Raw genomic sequence first — 24,761 nt, forward strand, 5'->3', positions numbered from 1 at the left:
TGGAATTCACAACCCTGTCCCCATGACCGCCCATCTTCCTCCTTCTCCCATCACTCTGTTGCCTGGAGATGGCCAATCAATGGGTAGTCAGAAAAATCTCAGCCTTCGAGTCTGCTCCTTCTTTTCTCTTTACATAACAGGTCCAGCAGAGGGTAGGAAAGGGTCAAGCCAAGGGAATGGTCAGGATTGAAGAGAAGCCTTGTAAAATAGCTCATCGATGGTCTTGCTGCCACTGACCTTTGTGCTAAGCAGTCTAGGCCACTTCAGGAAAAAAGATCAAAGACATGCAATATGTTCAAATAAGGAATCCAAGAGTTACTGCAGCATGGCATTGTATATTCCAGCATTCTCTATTCCTCAGTTTATCACCTCAAATGGTGGGAAGCTTTTCCCCACTGCTGTGTGCTGAAGAGTTAAGAAGGTTCAAGCAGGGTGCGGTGGGTGGCACACTCCTGGAATCCCAGCTACTTGGTAGCCTGAGGCAGGGGATCACACTCTAAGGCCAAGCTGGGGCTACTTGGTGAGACCCTGTCTCAAAGCAAACAAAACAAAACAAAAACAACAAAAAAACGCTGGGGATATGATTCAGAGGTGGAGTGCTCTTTTAGGTTCAAATTTCTAGTACTGCAAAAAATTTTTTTTCCAGTTACCAGAGTGTGACAGGCCTCTAAAGCATAATAGGAATATGAAAGAGAAAGTTTTAGGACTCCCAGAGTTCTATTATGAGATGCTGGTGTGGGGGGCGGGATACACAAGGCCCAGTCAGCGCCAGGGAGTCCCCATGGTGCCCTGCCGCCCCCTGCCACCTGAACTCCAGGCAAGTCAGCTCCTCTACCCTGTGTTGCTGCCCCCAGAGGGGAAGGAAATCCTCTTTTATTTTAGATTAAAAAAAACAACACTTAATTGACCTTGTGCTGATACTGCGCATGTGTGAGGGGAAAGTGAGGAACGAGAGACGGTAAGTGAGAAATGAAAGATGGAGACCAGGCAGAGACACCAGAGAGAGTCTGTTCCTCAGAGTTGACAATGAAGGCCATCTTTCTACAGGAGAGAGAGGCAGCCCAGGCTTGGGTTCTGGATTTTCATAGGGAGGCTCAGGAGTCAGAGCTGGGCAGGCCCTAACATGGGTGGTGAAGGGTCGTGTTGGTATGAGGGAGTGGGGAGCCTTTCTCAGAAACGCCTTTGGGCTGGACAGTGAAACTTTTTCCTTAAAATGGCCATTGAGAGGCTAAGCAAGGACCTTATAATGCATACTTTTTTAATCCTTTCAACAGTGTTCTGAGGTAAACATGGTTATTTAACCCCCCATTTTACAAATGAACTGTAGCATAGAGAGGTTAAACAAGGTGCTTAAGGTCACAAAGCTGGTTAAGTGGTAGAAGCAGAATTTGATTTTAGAAAGTTTGGCTCTAGGGTCCACAGGCTTACCTACTATTTCTTCTGAAGAGCATAGGAGGCCTAATCCCTGAACCTTTTCCAGGTTCTAGACTCACCTATTGGACCAGGACCTGCAACCGTGGATCTGTAGCCATCACTGAGAGGAAACTTTCAGTTTAGAAAATGGAAGTGGAGCGGGGCGTTGGCCCATGCCTGTCATCCCAGCAGCTTGGGAGGCTGAGGCAGGAGGATCACGAGTTCAAAGCCAGCCTCAGCAATGGCAAGGCACTAAGCAACTCAGTGAGACCCTGTCTCTAAATAAAATACAAAATAGGGCTGGGGTGTGGCTCAGTGGTTGAGTGCCCCTGAGTTCAATCCCCAGTACCCCACCCTACCGCCCCCCAAAAAAGAAAAAGAAAATGGAGGTGGATGGAGAACAGGAAAATCTTTTGATCTCCCATTTTATAACTATCGTGGTCATGGGTCTTTAGGACAGGGACTGGGGCCTTTGGAGGATCAGTAAAGTATTCCATATCTACTTTATGCATTCTATCACCTCCATGTGGTCCAGGAAAAGAATTCTAGGAGGGGTCTGTAGACTATTGAAAGAACTGTGAAAAGATCCTCTTCTTCACCCTACTCCACAAAATCAACTTCTATACGATGGTTTTTACTGACCATATCCTTAGTCACATCCTCTCTCCACACTTTGCCTCCTCAGTGCCCCAACCCAAATTAGATTCTTGTATTTCCAATTTGTTCAAAGTAGCCATGGTAGACCAAGACCCTGGTCAGGAAGTACGCGCTTCTTTCTTACAATCTTCATTCTCTTTAGCTGTTTTCTTACTTTAGATGATTTTCTTCCTGACTTTTCTCAGATCTTCCTATACTAGACTGGACCTAACTAGATCTCCTCTAATGGCTGTATGTGTAGGTTACAGCTCGTTAAAAAATTTGAAGGCAGAGCTGGGCACAGTGGCCTGTCTCAACAACTTAGTAAGACCCTATCTCAAAAGAAGAGGGGACTGAGTTCAATCTCTGGTACCCCCCCACCGCCCCAATCAAAAAACGGGGGTGGGGATTTGTGTGCTGAGGGCATAGCTCAATGGTTGACCATCCCTGAGTTCACTCACTGCTGAAATAAATAAACAGCATGTGAGAGAACATGGGAAGAGCCAGACTAACCCCCCATTCCAATGCTGTGCTGACACCCAGGGAAGTGTCCAAGTTACCCCTGCAGACAACGTCCTGGCTGAGGTAGACATTGTACAGAGAAGGCCAAAGGAAGTCGAGAGGGGCCTTTGTGCTGTAAGGGAGGGGGGGTTTCCTCTAAGGGAGCAGTTCTAGCTACTTCCTTCCTCAGATTTTGCTGTGCTGCGGAATATAGAGGCACTAGTCACATGAAGCTACATTAAAAAAAATTAAAATTCAGATCATCGCCACAGTAGCCATATTTCAGAGTTCAATTGCCACATGTGGCTAGTGGCTGTACTGGACAACACAGATGCAGAACGTGTCCATCATATAGAGAATTCTTTAAGACAGTGCTGAATTAGGGATTTTAGGGTATCGGGAGGAATGCATATGTTCTGGCCCTTTCAGGACCCAATCTCTAAGAGGCCTTGGGTGTAGATTGTCTGTCTTCTCCCTGCCTGTAGCCAGACTGTGTGCACAAGCCGCTTGCCTGCGAGCTCCTGGGCCTCTTTATCCTTTTGTCTTGCTCTCTGGTCGGCTCTAGTCCTTGCTCCACCCTCCTAGTCCCTGGAAAACAAGCTGCAGAAAAAACTTTTCCATCAACTTTGACCTAGTTTCCTGGTCACAGATTCAAAAGGGGAGGAGCCACTAAATTTTTAAACAGGTGAAAAAGAGGGGGAGGAGTTCAGGTGAGAGTCACCTTGGCAACAGGGAGAGCTCTAGATAGACACAATGGTAATGAAAAACAGATGGCTAGCCAGGAAAGGTGGCCTTCATCTGCAAACCCAGATTCAGGAGGCTATGTCAGGAGGACTGAAAGTTCAAGCCAGCCTTAAAGAGACCGCACACACACACACACACACACACACACACACACGCACGCGCGCGCGCACACACACACACACACAAAATAGGGCTGGGGTATAGCTCAGTGGTAAAGCATCCTTAGTTCAACCCTGTTTCAAAAGGAGGGAGCAAGCCAAGAGAAGAAAGCAAAAGAGCTATGGAGAATGAAAGATTAAAAAAAAAAGATTGAGGTGAAAAAAATCTTTTTTCAATTTCATTTTCTACTCAATTCACATTATTTTTAATACCTTTTTAAAAATATTTATTTTAGTTGGACCCAATACCTCTATTTCGTTTATTTATTTTTACGTGGTGCTGAGGATCAAATCCAGAGCCCTGCATGTAGAAGGTGAGTATTCTACCGCTGAGCCACAACCCGAACCCCAATAGCTTTTTTTTTAATATCTATTTTTTAGTTGTAGTTGGACACAATACCTTTACTTACTTATTTTTATGTGGTGCTAAGGATTGAACCCCGAGCCTTGCACATGCTAGGTGAGTGCACCACAACCCAGCCCCTGATTTTAATACAGAACTTCTAGGAACCTATTTGGAATTGGTGTGTGGACATCCAAAGAAAAGCCAACCCCCAAGTATGGACCAAGACTGAATCTGGGGCCATGTATAAATAAATAAAATAAAGTTCCACTAACAACTAAAAAAACATTAAAAAATGAATCTGTCTTAAGATTTAAATGAATCAAAAAATCAGAAAGTACTGTGTATTGACCTCTGCCATCTCAGTTTCTCACCTGTCACTCCTTCGAGAATAAAAATCATTTCAATTAGTGGTGAAATTTAACCTATTATTAAAAATATGTGAAATAAATAGGAATTACTGAAACATTCTAAGGGTGGGGTTAAAATTTAGCAAACATTTTCTGAGTTATGAGTATGTGCTTGGATAAGAACTGTGCTAGCAAGATAGCCGCTTCCAAAGAGTGTGATACTAATAGGTCTTCAACTCTCAAGTTCTGAATAAAGGTTCTCCTTTATGAGCATGTAAACTACATTTATACTGGGAAGAACTTCCGTCATGCAAAGTAAATTATGAAAAAGCGAACCTCATCCCTTCCCTTTCAAATCCCCTCTCTCTCTGTTTAAAATTCATGTACTCCAAAAGTGGAGGAATTTTATGGTTACCTATGGATGTGAAAAACTAGCCTAGACAACTAGAAGATTCCACTGCAATTCTTTAGTGAATTGGAAAACAGACTAAACTAGCTCAAATCCCTTCCTGCTTCCCTCCTACCTGAACTCTATGTTTTTTAGAATAGGGAGTGTTCTTTCCACAATGTTTTTAGTAGTATCAATTGTGAGGAAGAGAAGTTTCTTTAGGAATACCTTTTTTCTAATAACTTTCCAATGCCACCGCGCAACAGACAAGAGACAAGAAAAAAATCTGCAATTAAAAACTTTATTTTTTTTAAACAAAGAATACCCCTCTGGGGTGAAAATATATCTGGTTAAGTACAAAATATAGTTTTTATCATACAAAAAGATACACAATTAAAATACAAAAAAACTGAAATCACCTTTAGCCCACATAGTTTCTGGCTGCAGTAATTCTCAGAAGAGGGTGGAGCTCAGTGCTCTGACACAGGACAGCTGGACAAAGTGCTATGGCTGAGGGTGACTGGCCAAGTGCTAGTGGCTGCAGTGAGGGGCTGACAGCCCTTCCTCCTAAGGCTGGGCGGAGGGACTTGCCCCAGCTTCTCATGGCAGTGTCAGGAGGCTCTGATCACAGTCCTGGGGCTTCTAGATGCAGAGTCCCTCCAAGTTTAGTCACAGTGAGCAAGGCTGAGAGCAGCAACTCATTCATACAATTAGAGTGTCAGGATCACGTAATTCCAAACACTGGGACAAAGTCTCAAAAGTAATAATACTAACACTTGTTTTGAGTGTGTCATTATGCTTACCCCTAAAGACATAGTAGACCAGTAGCTTACATTTGAGACAGAGAGAAAACAAACAAAAACAAAACCTGACAGGAGCTAAAGTGCTAAGAACATCACCTCAGAATCAATTCCAAGGAGTCGTATAAAAAGAAAAACATTCTCCTGCATGAATACATTTCAACAGGAGAACACCAGTGCAACAGGCTCTAACAATGGCTTTTAAGACCTTTGGTGGGGCACAGTTACTACTGCTTTAAGCAAAGTTAAAGTTCATTTTAAGCAAAGACACCTCAAAGCAGTTTTCCTATAATTCATGGGGAGGAAGCACCTCTCTGAAACCCAAACCAATTCAGCCCTGGAGAGTTTTTCGTTTATAAGGGTACAAAACAGAGGAACACCAGTTTTAAGAACTTTCTTTTCCCCAAGTTTTGGCCATGGTTTTCCCTTTCCTAGTGTGCTAAATTGGCTCTGGTTCCATTTAACAGCAGTTCAAGATCTGAAGTTGTTATAAATCTGTAACTCCCTTCGATAAACCTTGGGAAGACCATACCATAAGGCCATTTCTATCTCGGAACTCAAAACTACTGAAAATGCCTCAGTTTTCAAGGAGATCTGAAAAATCGGATCGGCCTGAATTTTTCCAAACCCATCTAACAAACACTCCCATATCACAACATTGGCGCTGGTGGAGGACGAGTTCGCACCATTTGAGGCCTGAAGATTGCCTGCTGATCACCTCCTACTTTGGGGAGTCAGAGGCTGGAGTGGATCCACACCTCACTGTAGAGACTATTTAGTCTCTAAAAAAGTGAGAGTCCAGGAAGAGAGGTGGAAAGAAACAAGTAGGTCCCGCTGCTTCTTTTCTCCCACATGCTCACTGCACATTGTTGTTAAGGATGCAAGGATCCACCTGAGAGGAAGAAAGAAGAGACTATTTTAATTTGGGTAAGAACTAGAGCAAGAATCTATTTAGCAATCTCTCCAAGTCAACTTCCTATGGAAGGCTTAGGACAAATGTTAACAGTAAAAATGACAATTCTCACCTCAGTGTATGTGGGTGGTGGCATGAACTGGAACTCAGGAGCATACATAAAGATAGGGCTGTCTTGAGAGCCATCTACATCATCTAGCAGAGGAGTTGTAGGGCTCTCCAATCTGTGATCTTCAGGAATGATATCCATGTAGCAAGGAGGAGCTATAGAGAGAAAATAGGGGAATAAGAAGCCTAGCCAAGAAATGCCATATCATCACAAACTTACAAGGCCAGAGGGAAGAAAAGACATCAGGTGTGGCTCACCTTCTGGGGTATCAGGGATGTTTAAATCAACCCAACTCATTTCAGAGCTGGTTTGGCTGGCCATGCTCGATGTCCTGCTGCTTAGACCTGACCTGCTGCCGATTACCAGGGGTAGGTCAAGGATGACTTTCTTGGAGCCTGGTACACTAACATAAATCTAGAAAGAAAGATGACAGTATGTTAGATGAGAAGTCTGGAGAGAACACCACTGTTGTGACAGATGAGCAATTACCGTGGCAGAGCTATCCCCACCCACTCACCAGTAAGAAATATTCAACTCGAAGGATGTTGCAGCCCAGGATGGATGGCCTGATCTTTTGCACCCGAAGGCTCTTGCCACGCCATGATGCACATGCTCCTGAGATAATATGATTGCCTCTGACCGATGACAACTTCTGAGTCAGCACCTTGGTCTGGCCATTGGCAAGGTAAGTGTGGCGGGCCACAATGGCTGCTTTGGGGACTACAATGCGGGAACAAGTATTCTCAAAGTCAGCATGGATGGAAATGTCATCACCTAGCAATGAAAAAGACAAAAACATATTAACTGATACTCAGTACAGTTAATGATATCTCCTTTGCCCCATCCCAAGTTCTCAGACCCAAACCCACATTTCTTGTTATATTTGTCCACCATTTTAAAATTAGGTTTTTACCTTCACAGAATCCTTTTCTGTCAATTCGAGCAGAAACAGACACTCGCCCATCAGGAATGAACATACAGGAAACTTTTTTCTCCTTTTTAGCAGATACGGGTGCCTATGTACAAAGGGAAAAAGTGTTTTGAAGTGATTCAATGTAATGCCTAAGATACCTAATTTACCATCCTGTGACCAAGGAGAATAGAATATTAAAAATGAACCTCACCATTAAATCAGGGGTATTGACATCCACTAGATCCATCACTTCAAAGTTTTTCTTTGTCTCTTGAGTTGGCTGGCTGGGGCGATCAAGAAAAGCCTTCACCCAGTAGTCTACACAACCATATTTTCCTTTGAAAGATGTCCCCAGAGGCCTATGTCAAAACAAAACAAAAAAAGGAAATAATTTTAAAATGCTCTCCAAGAACAGTAAGTGATCACAAGAAAGAGATTTTTTTTTTTTTTTTTTAAGACATGGAGAGTCCAAAATGCATTTAACTGATACCTACCCTTGAGGAAGCTCAAAGCCGAATTTGTACTCATATTTGTTCCCAGGTCTCATGATCACCATCTCATTCTCACCTGAAGAAAGAGAAAGAAAGCAAAGTTCCATTAAGTTTCTTGTTACACTTAAAAAGCGTTTATGTGATGAGGAATGCTTGGGCAGCATACACCCCCATTTTCATCCCTTACAATCTTAAGTGAAAAGAGATTCTGATGCATTTTCTTGCAAAGAAAGTTGCAAAGCTCTGCAATGCTGAAAGGCTCACCCAGGATGGTTACCCCAGGAATCAAAGAATGAACAATCTATGTATTCAGCTCCCTCAAGATCATCTCTAAGACCCAACACGTAAGAGATTGTACAGATCACCCCTTTTGGAGGGTAGGAACACGTTTGCAAATTGAAACTTAAACAGAAAAAGCAATACTTAATTCAAACCACTCAAACTGAGCAACTTAAAAAATTCAATATGAATTCTAATCAGCTTTCACCCTCCAACAAAGAACTGGGCCATCTACCTGTGGGCTGGTCTTCCAAGAGAAGTGTGTCTTCGTAGCGGAGGTAGTCCAAGGTCTGTTTGCATTGCTGGGATCCCTGCAACCAGAGGACTTTTGCCACTCCGCAAGCCAGGATCCGGACGGCTTTGACTCGAGTCACTTCACACACTTCCACCGTCACCCGGCCAGTCACCTTCTCCCCACTGCCGTACACTTTTTCAGGGTCGTTAAAGAGCACTTCAAAAGACTTGATCTTCTTGAACATCACCATGATTGGGCTGAGTTGGCTCAAGTGTCAAAAACGAAGGGAAGAGGGCAAAAAAAAAAAAAAAAAAAAAGACCCTAAATCCAATAGGGCACTTTACAGGAAATTTCGGTCTTCCTAAGGAATGGGGGTGTCCTTAGCAGGTTGGGCTTTAAAAACAAAATTTAAAGAAGCCCACAAAGGGATTTTTAAGTTCTCGAAAAGGTGCCTAAAATTTTCAAGTTGCTGGCAGTGCCAACTCCTTCCTTCCTTTCCTCCAGCGGCCGAGGAACAGCTCCCGAGCGCGGCAGGAGGCAGTCGGCGAGCGCACCAGGAACCCAGAGGCGTTTGCAGCCTGAGCCGGAAACGGCTCTATATAGGGGCGCGAGCCCGCGGGGCCACGCGAGCGCGAGCCCGGAGGCTCGTGCTGCCCTCGTGCACAGCCCTCCCATTGGCTGCCTGCTCCTTGTTTACCGGGAGCTCGGCCAATCAGCCAGGCCCGGCGGCGCGTGGACATGGTGTGCTGCTGCGGGGGGAGCGGTGGTGGGGCGAGTGCGCCGCCCGCGGGGGCGGGGGAAGCCGGCTCAGGAGGCGCGCCCCGGAGCCGCGCGGTCCTCGGGGCGCCCGGACTCGGGGCGCTGTTCCTGTTTCTCCAGGTAAAGGAGAGTGTGCCTGTGAGAGGCGGCCGCTGGTGCCCGGCTCGCCCACCCTGGCTCCCGGAGCACGGGGAGGCCTGTCCTGCGGCTGGTCCCCAGGAGGCCGGCCGCACCTGAGCCCCCTGGACCGCGGGCGTGCGCCCCGCGCCCCCCCCAGAACCGAGGGACGGAAACGGCCAGAAGCGCCCACATCCTGTTGTTGTCCCCGCGTCTGCTTGAGAAGTCGGGGACACGGTGTCCCCCGCTTGGCCCAGGGCCTCCCTCTGAGGCGTGACCTCTCCCTCCTGCTTCTCCAGGAAGGAAAGAGAAGGGGCTTTAATGAGGGAAAGGAAGCCTCGCCCTGGCCTCTGTCCTCCGGCCTTCCTCCCCTTCCCCGCCCGCCACAGCGAGTGTGCGGTGGCCAGGGTGCGTGTGTCCCACCCTCTCAGCCTTCAGGTTGGTTCTCCTGTTGGTCACTGAGGTCTCCTGCAAACACGCCATACGCCTGTGTGAAGGGACAGTCTCCCCCCCCCCCCAAGCTGATCCGAAACCCCAAAGGAAAGAGAAGGTAGGGTCACAGAGCACTGTTCAAGCCAAAAGGGACCCTGCTCCTGTGTGGGCTTCGCCCAAGCAACCGCTGACTATGGTGCCTGAGGAGCTGACTGCCGAGAATGTTTTCCTAAATGTAATAGGGAAACTGGTCTGCAGAGAAAGAATCCGCATCCCCTTCCTTCTCTCTCTCTCGCTCTTTTTCCCCTTTTCTTTTCATAGTGCTGGGGATTGACCCCAGGGCTTCAGCGCATGAAGGGAGAACACGTTGCTGCTGAGGCCCATCCCCACCTCAGCAATTTTGTGTTCTAGTTTTCAGCTATTAGGGACTGAAATGGGGGTAGGGAAAGTGTTTACCATTGGGCTACATCCCCAACCCCCACGTTTTTGTTTTGTTTTGAGACAGGGTATCAAGGCCAAGTTGCCCACACTGGCTTTAACCTTGTGATTCAGCTGTCTCAGCCCCCCAAGTAATTGGGATTACAGGTGTGTACAGCCACACTGGCTCTAACTCACTTGGCTTTAATTCCTAGATTCTTTCCTTATGTGTACTGGGTTGTCAGGAGGTTATTACTTCATTCCTTTTGCTGTCCCTACACTTGAGATGGTGACGTAAATAAAAAGTACTTAAAAGTTCTACCTTCTTAGGGGGGGAAAAAGGCTATTCATTGCTATTAAGAATCCCTCTTCCTTCCTCATACACCCTACCAGGGTTGATAGCCTAAGGCTCACAAGTTACAACTCAACCCTAATATTAAGCAAGCTCAGAATCTGTTGGAAAACACATGCAGCACCCAATTCCAGGAATATGTTGATCCGTGGTGTGGGTTGGCGGTGGCACCTTGTTCTAGACAGTTAACCAGCAAGGCTTGAGGTATTTTCAGTTGATAAACAATATTGATTATTATGAGCAGGAAAGGTAGGGCTCTCACTAAAGTGATTTTATTTGTTTATTTATATAGATATTGGGGATTAAATTCAGGGGCTGTCTTCTACTGAACTATATTTCCAGTCCTTTTTATTTTCCATTTTTTTTTTTAAAGAGGGAGAGAGAGAGAGAGAATTTTAATATTTATTTTTTAGTTTTCGGCGGACACAACATCTTTGTTGGTATGTGGTGCTGAGGGTCGAACATCCCCAGCCCCTTTATTTTCCATTTTGAGACAGGGTCTCATTAAATTGCCCAGGCTGGCCTTGCATTTAGGATCCTCCTGCCTCAGCTTCCTAAATTGCTAGGATTACAGGTATACACCACTGTACCAGGTATACACTACTATGTAACTTTGGAGGGAAGGTAGCTAGTAATAGATTAGAGTGGTTTTGATTGAGACATCTTAAAAGGGGAAAAAAAACCTGATGTTTATTTATTTGGGGACATCTATGAAGTAGTGAATTTTTGAGTTTCTAAAAATCCTTTTAACAGTTCTCTCCTAAGTTTCTACTTTGGGTTCTAGTTTTTTCTTATGTTCCCATTTTATGGAGCTCAGTGTAGACCACTTGTTTGCTCTGTGTTATGCCTGGGTTTCCTTGGATGCCAAAAAACTGTTTATCTTTGGCAGCAGCAGCTGCCTGCCTACCAGGCCTGTAGCCAAGGCATGTTCTGAAATGGAGGCCTCCTGGATATAGTTGTTTATAACCTTTCACCTTATAACCTGGTATTCTGATAGATATCTGTCTCTTAATTCTTCTTTTTCAGTTTTTGAGTCAAAGAAAAATATCTGGTAAATTCCTATTGATACCGCTGTTGACCGGTGACGAGTCCTTGCTTCCCGATGTTGAAGAATAACACCAGAGAAGCACTCAGAGTAGAAATTAGAAGTTTATTAAAGGACAGCAGAAAAGACTTCTCCCGGAGGAAGAAGGGGACCCAAGAGGTGGAAACCGTGGAAGTGCGGTTGTTTCCTCTTCTTATACTTTTGGGGATGGAATGTAGGTTGGAAGGCCCAAGGGGTGGGACACTTCTTTGTGATGGGCTATCTTTAAGTTTGCTGGGGGCTGTTCATTAACACTTCTTTGAGGTGGACTTTGGCCTAGGGCCTTTTCGGGACTTCATTAACATTCCATGAGTTGTTCTGTGTTTTCCCTGAGTCATTCCCAGCATGGCCTCCATTTTAGATTTCACTCGGTATTAGACCCGATTTACCTAACTACACTGACTACCTAACTTTAAATCTGGCTTCACTATCTTAAAGACAGGGTACGAACACTAGAGTAGAGTTTGAAGAAAAGGACAGACCCAGGAGGAACATAAAAGTAGGGCTCAGTCCATAGTTTTTAAAGTTAGGTCATATTTTACCTGCCCCTTCCTCACCCTCTTTATCCCAGTGCCAATAGGGAACTAAGTGGTGACTGTCATTCGTTGGCTTTACTGTAGATGACAGAGCCAAAGTTTTCAGGGAGGATAGTGCCTGATGGCAGATAGAAACAAGGCCCTGATTGCCTTCTCTTCTCTTTAACCTCTGGCCTGACAAACATTTAGGACTCTAAAGACTGAGTTCCCAAAGCAAAAGAAATCCCTTCCTTTGTCCTTTTAATCACTTCTGTCACCTCCACTCCTAAACTTTTCTTTATCCTTACACACTTTCAAGTAAGTTTTGAATGAAAATGTGGGATTGAAAATTATAACTGTGTATATGGCCCCAAATCATAGATAAATAAGAATACACTAACAATTGTACAGCATCTTAGAGTAAAAAGTGACTTTAAGTAATTGTCATTTTTGAGCACAAATAAAGAACCCAGTTCTTTAGCTATTTATGTCAATATTATTTATAAATTACTTATCATTTTGTTCCAGAAAATATTTAAGGTTAGGTTATTTCATTTAACTCTCACAATAACCCTGTGACTCCATATAAATTTATTCAGGCTCAGAATGGTGAAGTAATTTGCCTGAGGTCACAGATTTTGTAAGTAGAGTAAGATCTTGAACCCAGGTCTGTTCAGTTAAAGTATGTTCTATGTTCCTTTTTTTTTTTTTTTAATATTTTTTTAGTTGTAGATGGACCTTTATTTTATGTGGTGCTGAGAATTGAATCCAGTATCTCACACATGCTAGGCAAGTGTCCACCACTGAGCTACAACTCCAACCTCATCTATGTTCTTTTTAATGTGTTGTCCTGGCTCTCAGTGGTTTGACATGTAGTATCTTGTTTGATCTTCATATGGTTTTATAAAGGATTCAGGGCAAGACTCAGAGAATGGGGATTTTAGTAGAATGTTTTTGTTTTTAAAATCATTTCCCTTATTTTGGTTAAGTAACTTGTTTTAGGATACAGCTAGCATCTGGTGGAGCTACTCTTCAAACCCAGGATTGATTTTTTTATTTTTATTTTTTGAGTACCGGGATTAGTCTCAGGGGCACTTTACCACTGAGCCACATCTCCAGTCCTATTTTGTATTTTATTTAGAGACAGTATCTCAGTGAGTTGCTTAGCACCTCTGTGTTGCTAAGGCTGGCTTTGAACTTGAGATCCTCCTGCCTCAGCCTCATAAGCGATTGGGATTACAGGTGTGTACCACCATGCCAGCCTGGATTCTTAGTACTAGAATTCTTGTCTCTAGGATGCCTTGTGAGTGCTCTTTGATGTTTAAATTTATCTTTAATTATAGTACTCCCCCTTATTCAGGGGGAATATATTCCAGTACCCAAGTGGATGCCAAACTAGATCATACTGAACCCCATATATCTTGTTTTTTTCTTATATATACCTATGATAAAGTTTAATAAAAAAATTAGGTAAAGTAAGAGATTAACAATAATCATACATAGAACAATTAGAATGATAATATACTGTGATAAAAGTTACATGAAAGTGATATTTCTCTGTTTCAAAATACCTTATGGTGCTGGCACTCACCATTCTTGTAATGATGAGATGATACAATGCTTAAATGAGAAGAAGTGGGGTGAATGACAGAGGCACAATAACCACAGCATTAGGCTACTATTGACCAGTGACTGTACTTAAATTTCAGACCACAGCATGGTTGTTGGTGGGTAACTGAAATTAGGACTAGTAAAGCAGGTCTATTGTATTAAAAATACCTCATTTGGAAGTCCACATTTCAGATTTAATTGAGGTTCTTTTGGGTTGTGTGGGGCAGGGGACAATGGTTGAATTCAGGGTTGCTTTCCACGGATCTATATCTTCAGAAGGGTCTGTTTTTTATTTTGAGAAAAATTCTTGCTAAGTTACTGAGGCTAGCTTTGAACTTGGGCACCTCCTGCCTCAGCTTCAGAGACTGGGATTACAGGCATATGAGATGGTGTCAACTATTGTCAAATTTCTACGAGAATAACGTATACCAGCTTTCTCTGTTGACTAAACTTATTTTTTATACTCTGGCTTCTGTTACCCCTAAAAGGTTTTCTCCAAACTTTGGAGTTTTTTTTTTTTTTTTTTTAAGGCCTTGTTCTCTTTTACTCCTGTATAATTTGAAAACTACCATCTTTAAAAAATTTAGACAGACATCTTTGCCTTTGTACTTCATGCTTTCCTTCTGTGCTAGCAGTTTTCTCCTTCCTCTTCTACTCTTCTCCTTCCTCTCCCTCCTTCACCTCTTCCTCCTCCTCCTAGCTTTTCTCAAGGGCTTCTCCTTAGCCCTCCCCTTTTCTTTTTTTTTTTTTTTAAAGTTTTACTCTTCATTTTACCCATCACTGTGTATAAATAACATTAAAATATATACTATATCTTTAGCCTGTTTCCAAAGTTCCAGCTAGCATCTCAAATTCAATGTGTCCAGTAATTAATTCACAAATATTTCCCCTGTCCTCAAACTCATTTCTTTTCCTTTAAGAAAAAAAATAGAATTCCCCTTGTCATCAAGTTAAAATCCAGAAATTGCCTTTGATTCCATCCTCTTTGATATTTGCCCACCCAATCAACTGCCAATTTCTTTCTTTTTTTTTTTTTAAGAGAGAGAGAATTTTTTTTTTTTTTTTATATTTATTTTTTGGTGGACACAACATCTTTGTTTGTATGTGGTGCTGAGGATTGAACCTGGGCCATACACGTGCCAGGCAAGCGCGCTATTGCTTGAGCCACATCCCCAGCCCCCAATTTATTGTACAGGAGGTCTTTCTAGAATCTATCTCCTGTTTCTTATTCCACAACCACTACTCTTTATTACTTTTGCTTAGATTATCTTTTTTTTTTTCTTTTTGATACCAAGAATTTAACCCAGGAGCTCTCAACCACTGAGCCACATCCCCAGCCCTTTTTATTAGTTTAATTTTTTATTTTGAGACAGGGTCTGAGTTGCTTAGGACCTCACTAAATTGCTGAGGTTGGCTTTGAACTTGTGATCCTCTTGCCTCAGCCTCCCAGACTGCTGGGATTATAGGCATGTACCACTGTGCCCACCTCTAGATTACCTTAATAGCTTTTGACTCATCTTTCTGTTATAATCTATAGACTATACCTAGATTAGTCTAACACAATTTTATTCCTGTCTGCTCCTGTGATACCACAAAATCCCTTACTTACTGAATCCTATTCAAATGCTTCAACCTGGCATTTAAAGCCTTCACAAAATGACCTCAACCAAAATTTCCAGCTTCATTTTCTACTACTTCCTCATGTATGTACGCTATACCTCAGCCAAACCTGAGTACTGAGTATTCCCCTAATATATACTTCTCTGCCTTTGTGTCTTTGCTTATTCTTTTCTCTCTTCCTGGAATACCTGTCCTTCCTTCCACAGCTCTGCTTTTAGAAATCCTATACCTGCTTCTGAAGATAGCCAAATGACTTTTCCTCCATCAAATCTTTTTTTTTTTAAGTTGTAGATGGACAAATACTTTTGTTTATTTATTTTTATATGGTGCTGAGGATCGACCAGGGCCCCACACGTGCTAGGCAAGCAAACACTCTACCACTGAGCCATAATCTCAGTCCCAAATCTTTTTTTTTTTTTTTTAAATATTTTATTAGTTGTTGGTTATTTATTTTTATGTGGTGCTGAGAACTGAACCCAGTGCCTCACACATGCTAGACAAATGCTTTACCGCTGAACCACAACCCTAGCCCCTCTGTCAAATCTTGATTCCCAGACTTTTTTTTTTAATATTTATTTATTTATATATTTAGTTAGTTTTCGGCGGACACAACATCTTTGTTTGTATGTGGTGCTGAGGATCGAACCCAGGCCGCACGCATGCCAGGCGAGCACGCTACCGCTTGAGCCACATCCCCAGCCCCGATTCCCAGACTTTTAATCTTTTACTTCACAACTAAATATGATTGCATTCTCTCCTTCTTTTCTCTCTTTTTTTGGTATTGGGTATTGAACCCAGGGGCACTTTGCCACTGAGCTACATTTCTAGCCTTTTTAAATTTTTTAAATACCTTTATTTTATTTTATTTATTTTTACGTGGTGCTGAGGATCGAACCCAGGGCCTCGCACATGCTAGGTAAGCACTCTACCGCTGAGCCACGACCCCAGCCCCGCCCCTTTTAATTTTTAATTTTGAGCCAGGGTCTCACTAAGTTACTCAGGTCCAATCCATGTTGTCTAATGGCATGAACTTGTGATACTCTGGTCTGAGTCAGTGGCATTATAGGTGTGTACCACAGTGTCTGGCTGATTCAACCTTTTTTGAATATTTCATAGCATGTTATTTATATTTCTCATATAGCACTTACATATAAGTTGCATTTTCTTTCTAGACAATGAATTCCTAGAGAGTAGGAGCTATGTCCTTTTTTATTTTTGTGTTCTAGCACCTATTAAAGTACATTTCACAGAGTAAATATACATTGAATTAATAGGTGTCTTTGGAGTACAGTATGTCACTAACTCAGAACCTAGAATTGTTTTGTGTTAGTGTTGGGCTTTAAACCCCAGTTTCAGTTCCTTCTACTATACGGTAACATGTATAACCAGTTCTCTTCAAAGCCAATTGCCCAATTATGTATCAGAGTTAAGGGGCAGTAAGAGAAGATGGTTTGTTTTTCTACGAAGGGAAATTGGACTGTGTTGATGTTTATAAGTGTGAGGGACATTGCGTACTCAGCCCAACTTCCCCTTTTCTGAGAAATTCTTTCTCCATCAGTTTAGGAATCCAGTTGGCTCAGCTCTGCCACTCAGTGGGTGGTTTAATGTACTGTCAAGATCCTTGTCCAAGAATTTTCTCAAACACACAAGCTTTTCTGAAGACTGGTAAAGATGATTCTTAATTATAAGAAGATACTGATGAAGGAAATATAGTACTCATAACTGAGAGAAAGAAACTATATATTAAAACAGCTTTCTATTTTTAAAAAAATCCAGAATAACAATCTACAGTACTTTCTTTGTTTACTCTCTTTTTCTCAGTTATAAAGCAATTGCACAAATATTTGATTCTCACTAAGGGACCAAGATAGTTTGCAGAAAGAAATGCAAATGCTTAAGTGACTCACGCAGCTTGAACAAAATCCTATCTGACTTATGGTTCAAAGATCTTTCCACTAGTGCATTTCTGATTCTTGTGGGGGTGGGGGGATCCTCTCTTTTGTAAAGCTTTCTGTGATTTCTTCAAGCACATATAATTCCCACCTTCTTTGTATTCTGACAGCATGTTGTACACACTTCTGTTTATCATTGATATTGATCATTTTGTCTTGTGTTTACCTGTTTCTTCACATTAAACTGAACTCTTCAAAGATAGGATCTTTGTCTTATGACCTGGCATAATTTAGGGGCTTCAAAAATTCTAAAGAAATGTCAAAATTAATAAAATCATTTTTAGTTTGACCAGCTAATGTGTTAGTTATATAGCCTATCCCCTTGCTCATCCTGATGGTGGTTTTCTCTCCAACCCTGTTGGTATTCACCCCAGGCTGTAGGCTTGTTGTGATAGATAGAGGGCAGTTCATTGCCCCATAAAGAGAAAATAAAACCATGACAAAAACTTTCTGTTTCAGAGGCTGTAATTTTAGCAAAGAGCCTTTCAGTTTTGGGCTGGAGTGAGATGAGGTGGGAGGGCAGGATGGAGAGACTTATTAACCTAATTTAAAAAAAATATATATATATATATAGATAGATATGACTTAAATAGTTATTTAACAGTAGGAATAGAAGTTCTGTATCAAAGACACACCACATGAAACCCTTGCTATTAAAGACATTTGTTCTGGGGCTGGAGTTGTGGCTCAGTGGCAGAGCGCTTGCCTCACACATGTGAGGCACTGGGTTTGATCCTCAGCACCACATAAAAATAAATAAACAAAACAAAGATATTATGTCCATGTATAGCTAGAAAAATATATATAAAAAATGTTGGTTCTAGTCTAGTTCTAGCCTTAACAAGAGCAGTTTCAAAATAAAATTTACAAAGGGCTGGGGAGGTCCCTTTTCTTTCTGAGAAGACCCACCCTCTCCCTTGAGAGTGTCCCCTTTCCCTTTTCCTGTCCCTTCAGTAAATTCATGCTTGTTACTAAAAAAAAAAAAAAAAAAAAAAAAAAAAGAAAGAAAGAAAAAAGAAGAGGGCTGGGGATTCGGGAATGTAGCTCAGTGGGAGAGCACTTGCCTACCCCTGAGTTCATTTCCCATTTTGGGTTGGGGTTGGGGTTGGGGAAATCATTCCATGAACCAATAGCAGAGAATGATTCCACAATAGCTTTGATGGTAGAAGCAGAATCTAGTTATCCTTCCTGATTTCTCTTTCGCTTTCTCAAAGCCCACCCTCCATTTATAACCAGTTTTATCTCAGGAAACATATGTAATGTATTCCTTCCTACTAATTGTTGTGCAGATGGTGAATAATTTGGTTTGGAATTAGGCAAAAAAATTGAGAAACGCCTTTTATTTTCTAATGTTCTGCCTTTTTTCCCTTCCTTAGTTCTGGTAGTTTTCTGGCACTGGTTTTTAGAATTGTAATTGCTGGGCCATGGATATTATCTCTGTTTCCTTAAGAAGAAATGAGGGAAGGAACTTGCCATGAAAGTATGAAGAGCTGGGTGGAGTGGGGAGGGAGGTGTTTGGTTGATCTGAGAAATGGTGGAGGTAGACATAAGTTTAAGAAGTTAAGGGGAGGATCAGGGATGCCACTCAGTGGTAGAGCAATGGTGGGAGGCCCTGAGTTTGATCCCCAGCACTTAAACAAACGAACAAACAAAAACATTAAAGAGAAAAGTTCAGACCAAGGTAGAAATGGCTCACCCCCTTTTTTATCAAAATAATATAAAGTAATAAAAAATTACACAATGTTAAGTGTTTATACAAAACAATGCAGTTCTCAAACCCTTCTACTGAGATTCTCTTCTAGTTTGTTCAGCTTTTCCTCCCTTGTTCAGACATTTTATTTGAATTTGATAATGATGGTTAGTGATTTGATTGAGATGCCTTATAGAGAAGTAACCTCTCTTTCAGCTTTTTCATATGGTGTTTGCTTCATATTTCAAAGTAAAAAGTTTTCTTTCTTTTTTTCTTTTGAAACAGGGTCTTGCTAGGTGCCTTGGGGCCTTGCTAAATTGTCTAGGCTGACGTGGAACTTGGGATTTTCGTGCCTCAACTCCTGAGTAGTTGGGATTTCGGACCTATGTCATCCTCTTTTAAAAAAAATTAGGAATATTGGACATATCTACCATATTTTGATTATAGACTGAAATTTTAACATTTCTTTTTTTTCTTTAATTCTTTTTTTTTTTTTTTTTTTGGTAATCCTAGGGGTCAAGTCCAGGGCCTCTTACATGCCAGGCAACTGTTCTACCACTGACCTTATCTCATCTTCCCAGTGGAGTTATACCATAGTTTTTGTTAGGCCAGTAGTGGCTGTTCATATTATTTTCACTCTGTAAATAATATTCGGTGTGATGTCAAGGAGTGAATTTTGATTGTTTCATGTCTTGAACAGCCCTTTGTTTTTTATGAAGTTATAATAATTAATTTAGTTTACTATGCACCAATTCTATCAAATGCCTATTAATACTTTCTCTCAAATGGCCAACGTATCAAATAATCTTTTTTTAAAATATTTTTTTATTTGTAGATGGACACAATATCATTATTTATTTTTATGTGGTACTGGGGATCAAACCCAGTGCCTCATACATGCTAGGCAAGTGTTCAACCCCAGCCCTCAAATAATCTTAAGAAATTAAATATCCTTCTGGAGGCTTGTCCCAATGCTCTACTAAATAACTTTTAGTAACCAGCGCCATCTGCTGACTATTGATGAAGTAGAAAAATCAGAATTAAGAGTCACATGGTTAGCCTTTGGGGGAAGTGGAGAAGGCCTTGTAATCCCATAGACCTGGAAGGCTGAGGTAGGAGGAGGATGGCAAGTTCAAAGCCAGCCTCAGCAATTTAGCAAGGCCTGAAGCAACTTAGAGAGGCCCTGTCTCAAATAAAAAAAAAAAGGGGTTGGGGATGTGGCTCAGTAGTGCTTAAGCACCTCTGGGTTCAATCCCTGGTACCAAAAACAAAAGTGTCAGGATTGGTGTTTTAACTGGTAAATATCATGGTTTCTGACCTTCTAAATGACATTCTGGAGAAAGGGATATGGACCTTATGTTAGGACTAGAGAGGAGAATCTAAAAATAATTGACTATTCTTTCTTCCCCTTGCCTTATCATTGTACTCTGTTTTCCTAGAAAGAAAGTCTGTGTTCAGATATTTCTTTTCTAAGCCTTCTGTCTGATCTACCAAAGGAATAAGGAAAGGTGGGCTACCATTTTTAAAAAATTACATTTTAGTTTTCATATACTCGATATATGATAGATTATACATATTTAAAGCGTATAATTTCATTGGTTATCTGTGAAATGACTGCACAATCAAGATAATAAACATTTCTGTCCCTCCCCAAAGTTCCTTTTGCCTTCCATTCATTTTCTCCACCCCCCCTTCTTCTTCTTTATAACTTAGGTGCATTTTATTAGTTTTCTTCCAAAATCCTATGAAAGGGCAAAGTTAATTGGGGTGCGGTGGTGCATGCCTATAATCCCAGCAGCTCAGGAGGCTGAGGCAGGAGGATCACAATTTCAAAGACAGCCTCAGTAAAAGTGAGGTGCTAAATCATTTCAGGGAGACCCTGTCTCTCAATAAAAAATACAAAATAGGGTTGGGGATATGGCTCAGTGATTGAGTGCCCCGTTCAATTCCCAGTACCAAAAAAAAAAAAAAAAAAAAAAAAAAAGAACAAAGTTTAAAACCAAGACACTGGCAAGCAGATGAGAATCCTTCCTCACCCCAGAAGCTGTCCCTCATTCCCGTGTCCCCTAGTTGTGTCACTGCTGCAGTTCACAGGGGTGAAGCACTTGCTACTTTTGCCCATCATCAAACCCCACAGGGGAAAGAACTACTACCCATTTTCTTCATCCCAGCTCCACAAGCTGATCCAGATGCAGAAAGACATGGTAAGAACTATTGAGATCTAGCAGGAGTTCTGAACCCCAGAGGGCCAGAGTCAGGGCATAATCTGTGAAGAAAAGCACATCCTCCTCTGGCTTGGTGGCCCCTAAGAATAATGCTGGGCCTAGTACCTCACTCCCAGAAACCAGTTGAACACTGTTAGGTCAAAGAGGACCAGAGGCTGGGGTTCACTGGAAGCTGGTATAGATAGATGCAGTCAGATTTGAAAGGGCAACGGCCACTCACCTCCCCCGCTCCCCCATGAAGAACCGGCAGCCGATCTGGCTGTTCTGAGCCTTGAAATTTCTATTGAGCTGCTCCTTCTTGATTCTCCCCACCCCAGAGCTTGTGGGGAACTATGTAGCTGGAATGGACTTGGCCCTGGGGACATGACACTGACTTGATGACATCTAGTGGGAAGTCCTGAAGGTGGTTCTGCCAGGTACGTAGGCAGTCCAGGCAGTGAGCATGGGTACAGCTGAGCAGGATGCCAAACACCAGCTGAGCTTCTGGCTTGTCCCATACTTTATCCATGCAGATGCCACACACCACATCCCAACTGCCCTGCTTTCTCTGCCACTCCTCAAGGCTCAGGCTCTGAAGTGAGGCTGTCAGCTCCCAGACAAAGTCAGACTGTGGCTGAGATTACTGGAAATGGCTGTGATGCCCATCAGCAGATGATAGAGACGGGCTTCCTGGAACTGCCACTAGCCTCCTGTAGACCAGGCTCCATGTCCCAGCAGGTCCCAGCCCAGGCCCAACCTACAGCCATAACCATGGAAGGCAGGTAGGTGGACTTGGAGCCCCTGGGGGTGATGGGGTGGCTCTGAATGGCAGAGCCTTCCAGCTGGGGCTCTGGTGGGGTGATATGTGGCTCTGAATGGCAGCGGTCCTATTCTGGGGGATTAGGTGGCCTCAGGTGCTGACAGCTGCTTTGGTCTCCATGGAAGCAGAAGCCCCGCTGGAAGTACCTGCAGACCTGGGGCACCTTTCTGTCATAAGCATGGCAACTTGACCCCCAGTGATCATCCCTGAATGGCAGCTGGGAATGGGGCTTGCTCTCCCTACCATGACTGTAGTCATCCTACCCTGCAGCATCCATCCCAGCTGCAAGTCCCTGTGAGCCTCCATTCGTTTTCAAACACCCATTGATCAGTTTGCATTTTATGTGATTTTATATATATAGAAACATACAGCATGTTCTCTGTTTTGGTTTGGCTTTGCTGTATGGTTTGGATCTGGCTTGTCCCCAAGAGTTCATATATTGGAGGCTTGGGTCCTTAGTGTGGCAGTGGTGAAACAGTGGGACTTTGTAGAGGTAGGGCCTTGTGGAATGTCTTTAGGTTATTGGGGCTTTGCCACAAGAGGGATTAAAGTAGTTTTCCTGAGACCTGAGTTAGTTCTAAGTAGAGCAAATCACTCTAAGAGAGACCAACCTGGAATCTCTCTCTGGCTTCCTATGTCTCTCCATGTGATCTTGCCCTCTCATATTGCACTCTCAGCATTGTGATGCCCTCTGTCACAAGTTCCTCACCAGAACCAAGCCAATGCAGGTGCCAGACCCTTGAACCTTCAAAATTGTGTTAAATAAACCTCTTTTCTTTATGAAGTTATCTAGTCTCTTGAATCTCACTAGAGTAATAGAAACAGAATACTACATGGTTTCTTTCACTGTGTTATTACTTTGAGATTCATCCATGTTGTTGTGTGTGTCAGGAGTTTATTATATTTTATTGCCAAGTATTATTCTATTGTACAGATTTATCACAATTGTAGTGTTCTTCACTTGTTCATGAACATTAGGGGTGTTTCCAGGTTTTGGTTATTACATATAAAACTATTATGGACATTTGTGTACAAGTTTTTGTGCAGACACACATTATCATTATTTCTGAGTCAAAACCCAGGAGTGGAATGTCTAGATCGTATGATAAATTTCCACTTACCTTTTGAAAATAACTGCCAAACTGTTTTATGAAGTGCTTGTGCCATTTTACATTCCCACCCTAGTGTGTGAAAGCTGTACATCTTGCCAACATGTGATATTGTCAGTTTTTTTATTGTAATTTTTAAGTTTACAATGTTTTCTCATTATAGTTTTAATTGGATTTGCATTTCCCTAGTGACTACTGATGTTGAACATCTTTTAATGTGCTTTTTTTGAGCTATTTGTTTTAAAATACTTCCTAGGTAATAGGGCTAATGCTTAATTCTCAGCGAAGGATGAGTGTTACACAACAAGTGCCATGAAAAAAATCTCATTCACCAGTTGACTATGACATTTTTAAAAATTCACTTGAAATTCCCATACCTGAGGGATACAGTTACTCTTGAATTAAGAGCTCCAATACAAGAAGTTCTTTGAAATAAGTTTTGCATTAAAATGTATATATCATCCCTAAATTAAGGGTCAGCCCAGAATAGAGTACTCCCTCTTCCCCATTTTCTTCCATTAGAACAGACTGTTTTCTAGATTTGCTAAAGGTTATTTCAGAAAACACAGAATCTGTGCTTTAAGGGAATGGCTGAGGTCCTTAGAGAAGGATAAGTAGGGGATGAGGAATTGCATAGGAAAATGGAAATAGCAAACTTGTTAGGACACTTGTCTGGTAAACAATGGGAAAGTGTTCAGGGAAGTATTATCAGGCAGATGGGACTGAGAGAAGGTGGGGAGGATAGTGATGAATACATGCTTAGATCCCTGAGGGCAGGCCCCAGATGAAAGAGGACCTGAAGGGGGAACAGGAGATCAGTCACTCAGTAAGATACTAACTATACAAGTAACTTCTTCATAATTTTGTGCAGAGAAGCACCATTCTTAGAATACCTGCACGACGACGGCTTCTCTTCTCAGTCTTTTTCTAGGAACCAGATTCCCCCCACATTGGGCTTTTTCTCCTTTCCCAACTCTTGTTTTTTTTGGATTCATATGAAAAAAAGAGAATGGCTTTTGTAATGGCCTCCACTGCTTGAGCTCTCTTTTTCTGCCCACCTCCACAACCAACATTTTTTTTTAAATATTTATTTTTTAGTTTTCGCGGACACAACATCTTTGTTTGTATGTGGTGCTGAGGATCGAACCCGGGCCGCACTCATGCGAGGCGAGCGCGCTACCGCTTGAGCCACATCCCCAGCCCACAACCAACATTTTTAATTGTTCTGTTTCCTTATTTTGTGTAGTGGTTGATAGTTAAGTTTCTGAGCTGGGTTCAGTGGCTCAGATGTGTAATCTCAGCAATTTGGGAGGCTGAGGTAGGACAATCACAAGTTTAAGTCTAGCTTGGCAAGACTTTCTCAAAATTAAAAAAAGGGGGGATTTGGGGGGCAACTGGGGATGTAGCTCAGTGGTAGAGCACTCCTGTGTTCAATCCTAGTACTGCAAAAAAGGAAGAAAAAGTTAAGTTTCTGGATTCTAACTGCCTGGATTTAGTTTCTGGCTCTGCTATTTATTAGCCATGTAGCTGAGGGAAAGTCAATCATCTGTATCTCTATTTCCTTATGTAAAAATTGAGAAAAGAGCCAGGTGTGGTGGTGCACGCCCATAATCTCAGCAGCTGAGGAGGTTGAGGCAGGAGGATTTCGAGTTCAAAGCCAGCCTCAGCAACTTAGCAAGGAAGGCCCTAAGCAAGTCAGTGAGAACCTATATCTAAATTTAAAAATTTTTTAAAAGGGGTGGCGGTTGGGGATGTGGCTCAGGGGTTAAAATGCACCCTTGGGTTCAATACCCAGTACAAAAAAAT

The 24,761-nt window shown here is 42.3% G+C and overlaps 2 protein-coding genes across 21 annotated transcripts in view; one reads left to right on the forward strand and one right to left on the reverse strand.

The window, feature by feature from the left end:
• Positions 1-4,820: 4,820 nt before the first annotated feature.
• On the reverse strand, positions 4,821-8,523 carry TXNIP (thioredoxin interacting protein; the record flags this gene model as incomplete). 2 transcript variants are annotated; one of them, XM_081307061.1, is made up of 8 exons in its annotated part: positions 4,821-6,225; positions 6,359-6,510; positions 6,613-6,769; positions 6,873-7,129; positions 7,269-7,371; positions 7,480-7,627; positions 7,763-7,835; positions 8,274-8,523. In XM_081307061.1, the coding sequence occupies 8 exons, from the start codon at positions 8,521-8,523 to the stop codon at positions 6,190-6,192; spliced, it is 1,176 nt and encodes a 391-aa protein (XP_081163187.1). In that variant the 3' UTR covers positions 4,821-6,189. The 2 variants fall into 2 exon arrangements, with proteins under 2 accessions (XP_081163187.1, XP_081163186.1); XM_081307060.1 differs by lacking the exon at positions 4,821-6,225 and having other exon boundaries at positions 6,287-6,510.
• Positions 8,524-8,641: 118 nt separating this feature from the next.
• The window catches only part of LOC308656218 (uncharacterized protein), a gene marked incomplete at its 5' end in the record, with an annotated part of 37,554 nt that continues 21,434 nt past the window's right edge, over positions 8,642-24,761 (forward strand). For 3 of the 19 annotated variants that reach the window (XM_081307075.1, XM_081307076.1, XM_081307077.1), the window contains 2 exons: positions 8,642-9,152; positions 21,610-21,808. In XM_081307075.1, the coding sequence (XP_081163201.1) occupies positions 8,642-9,152; positions 21,610-21,808 (710 nt within the window). The other 16 variants (XR_014023627.1, XR_014023628.1, XR_014023629.1 and 13 more) reach the window with 15 other exon arrangements.

This window comes from Spermophilus citellus (assembly GCF_964194105.1).
Source record: "Spermophilus citellus genome assembly, chromosome: 9".
Lineage (NCBI taxonomy): Eukaryota > Metazoa > Chordata > Mammalia > Rodentia > Sciuridae > Spermophilus > Spermophilus citellus.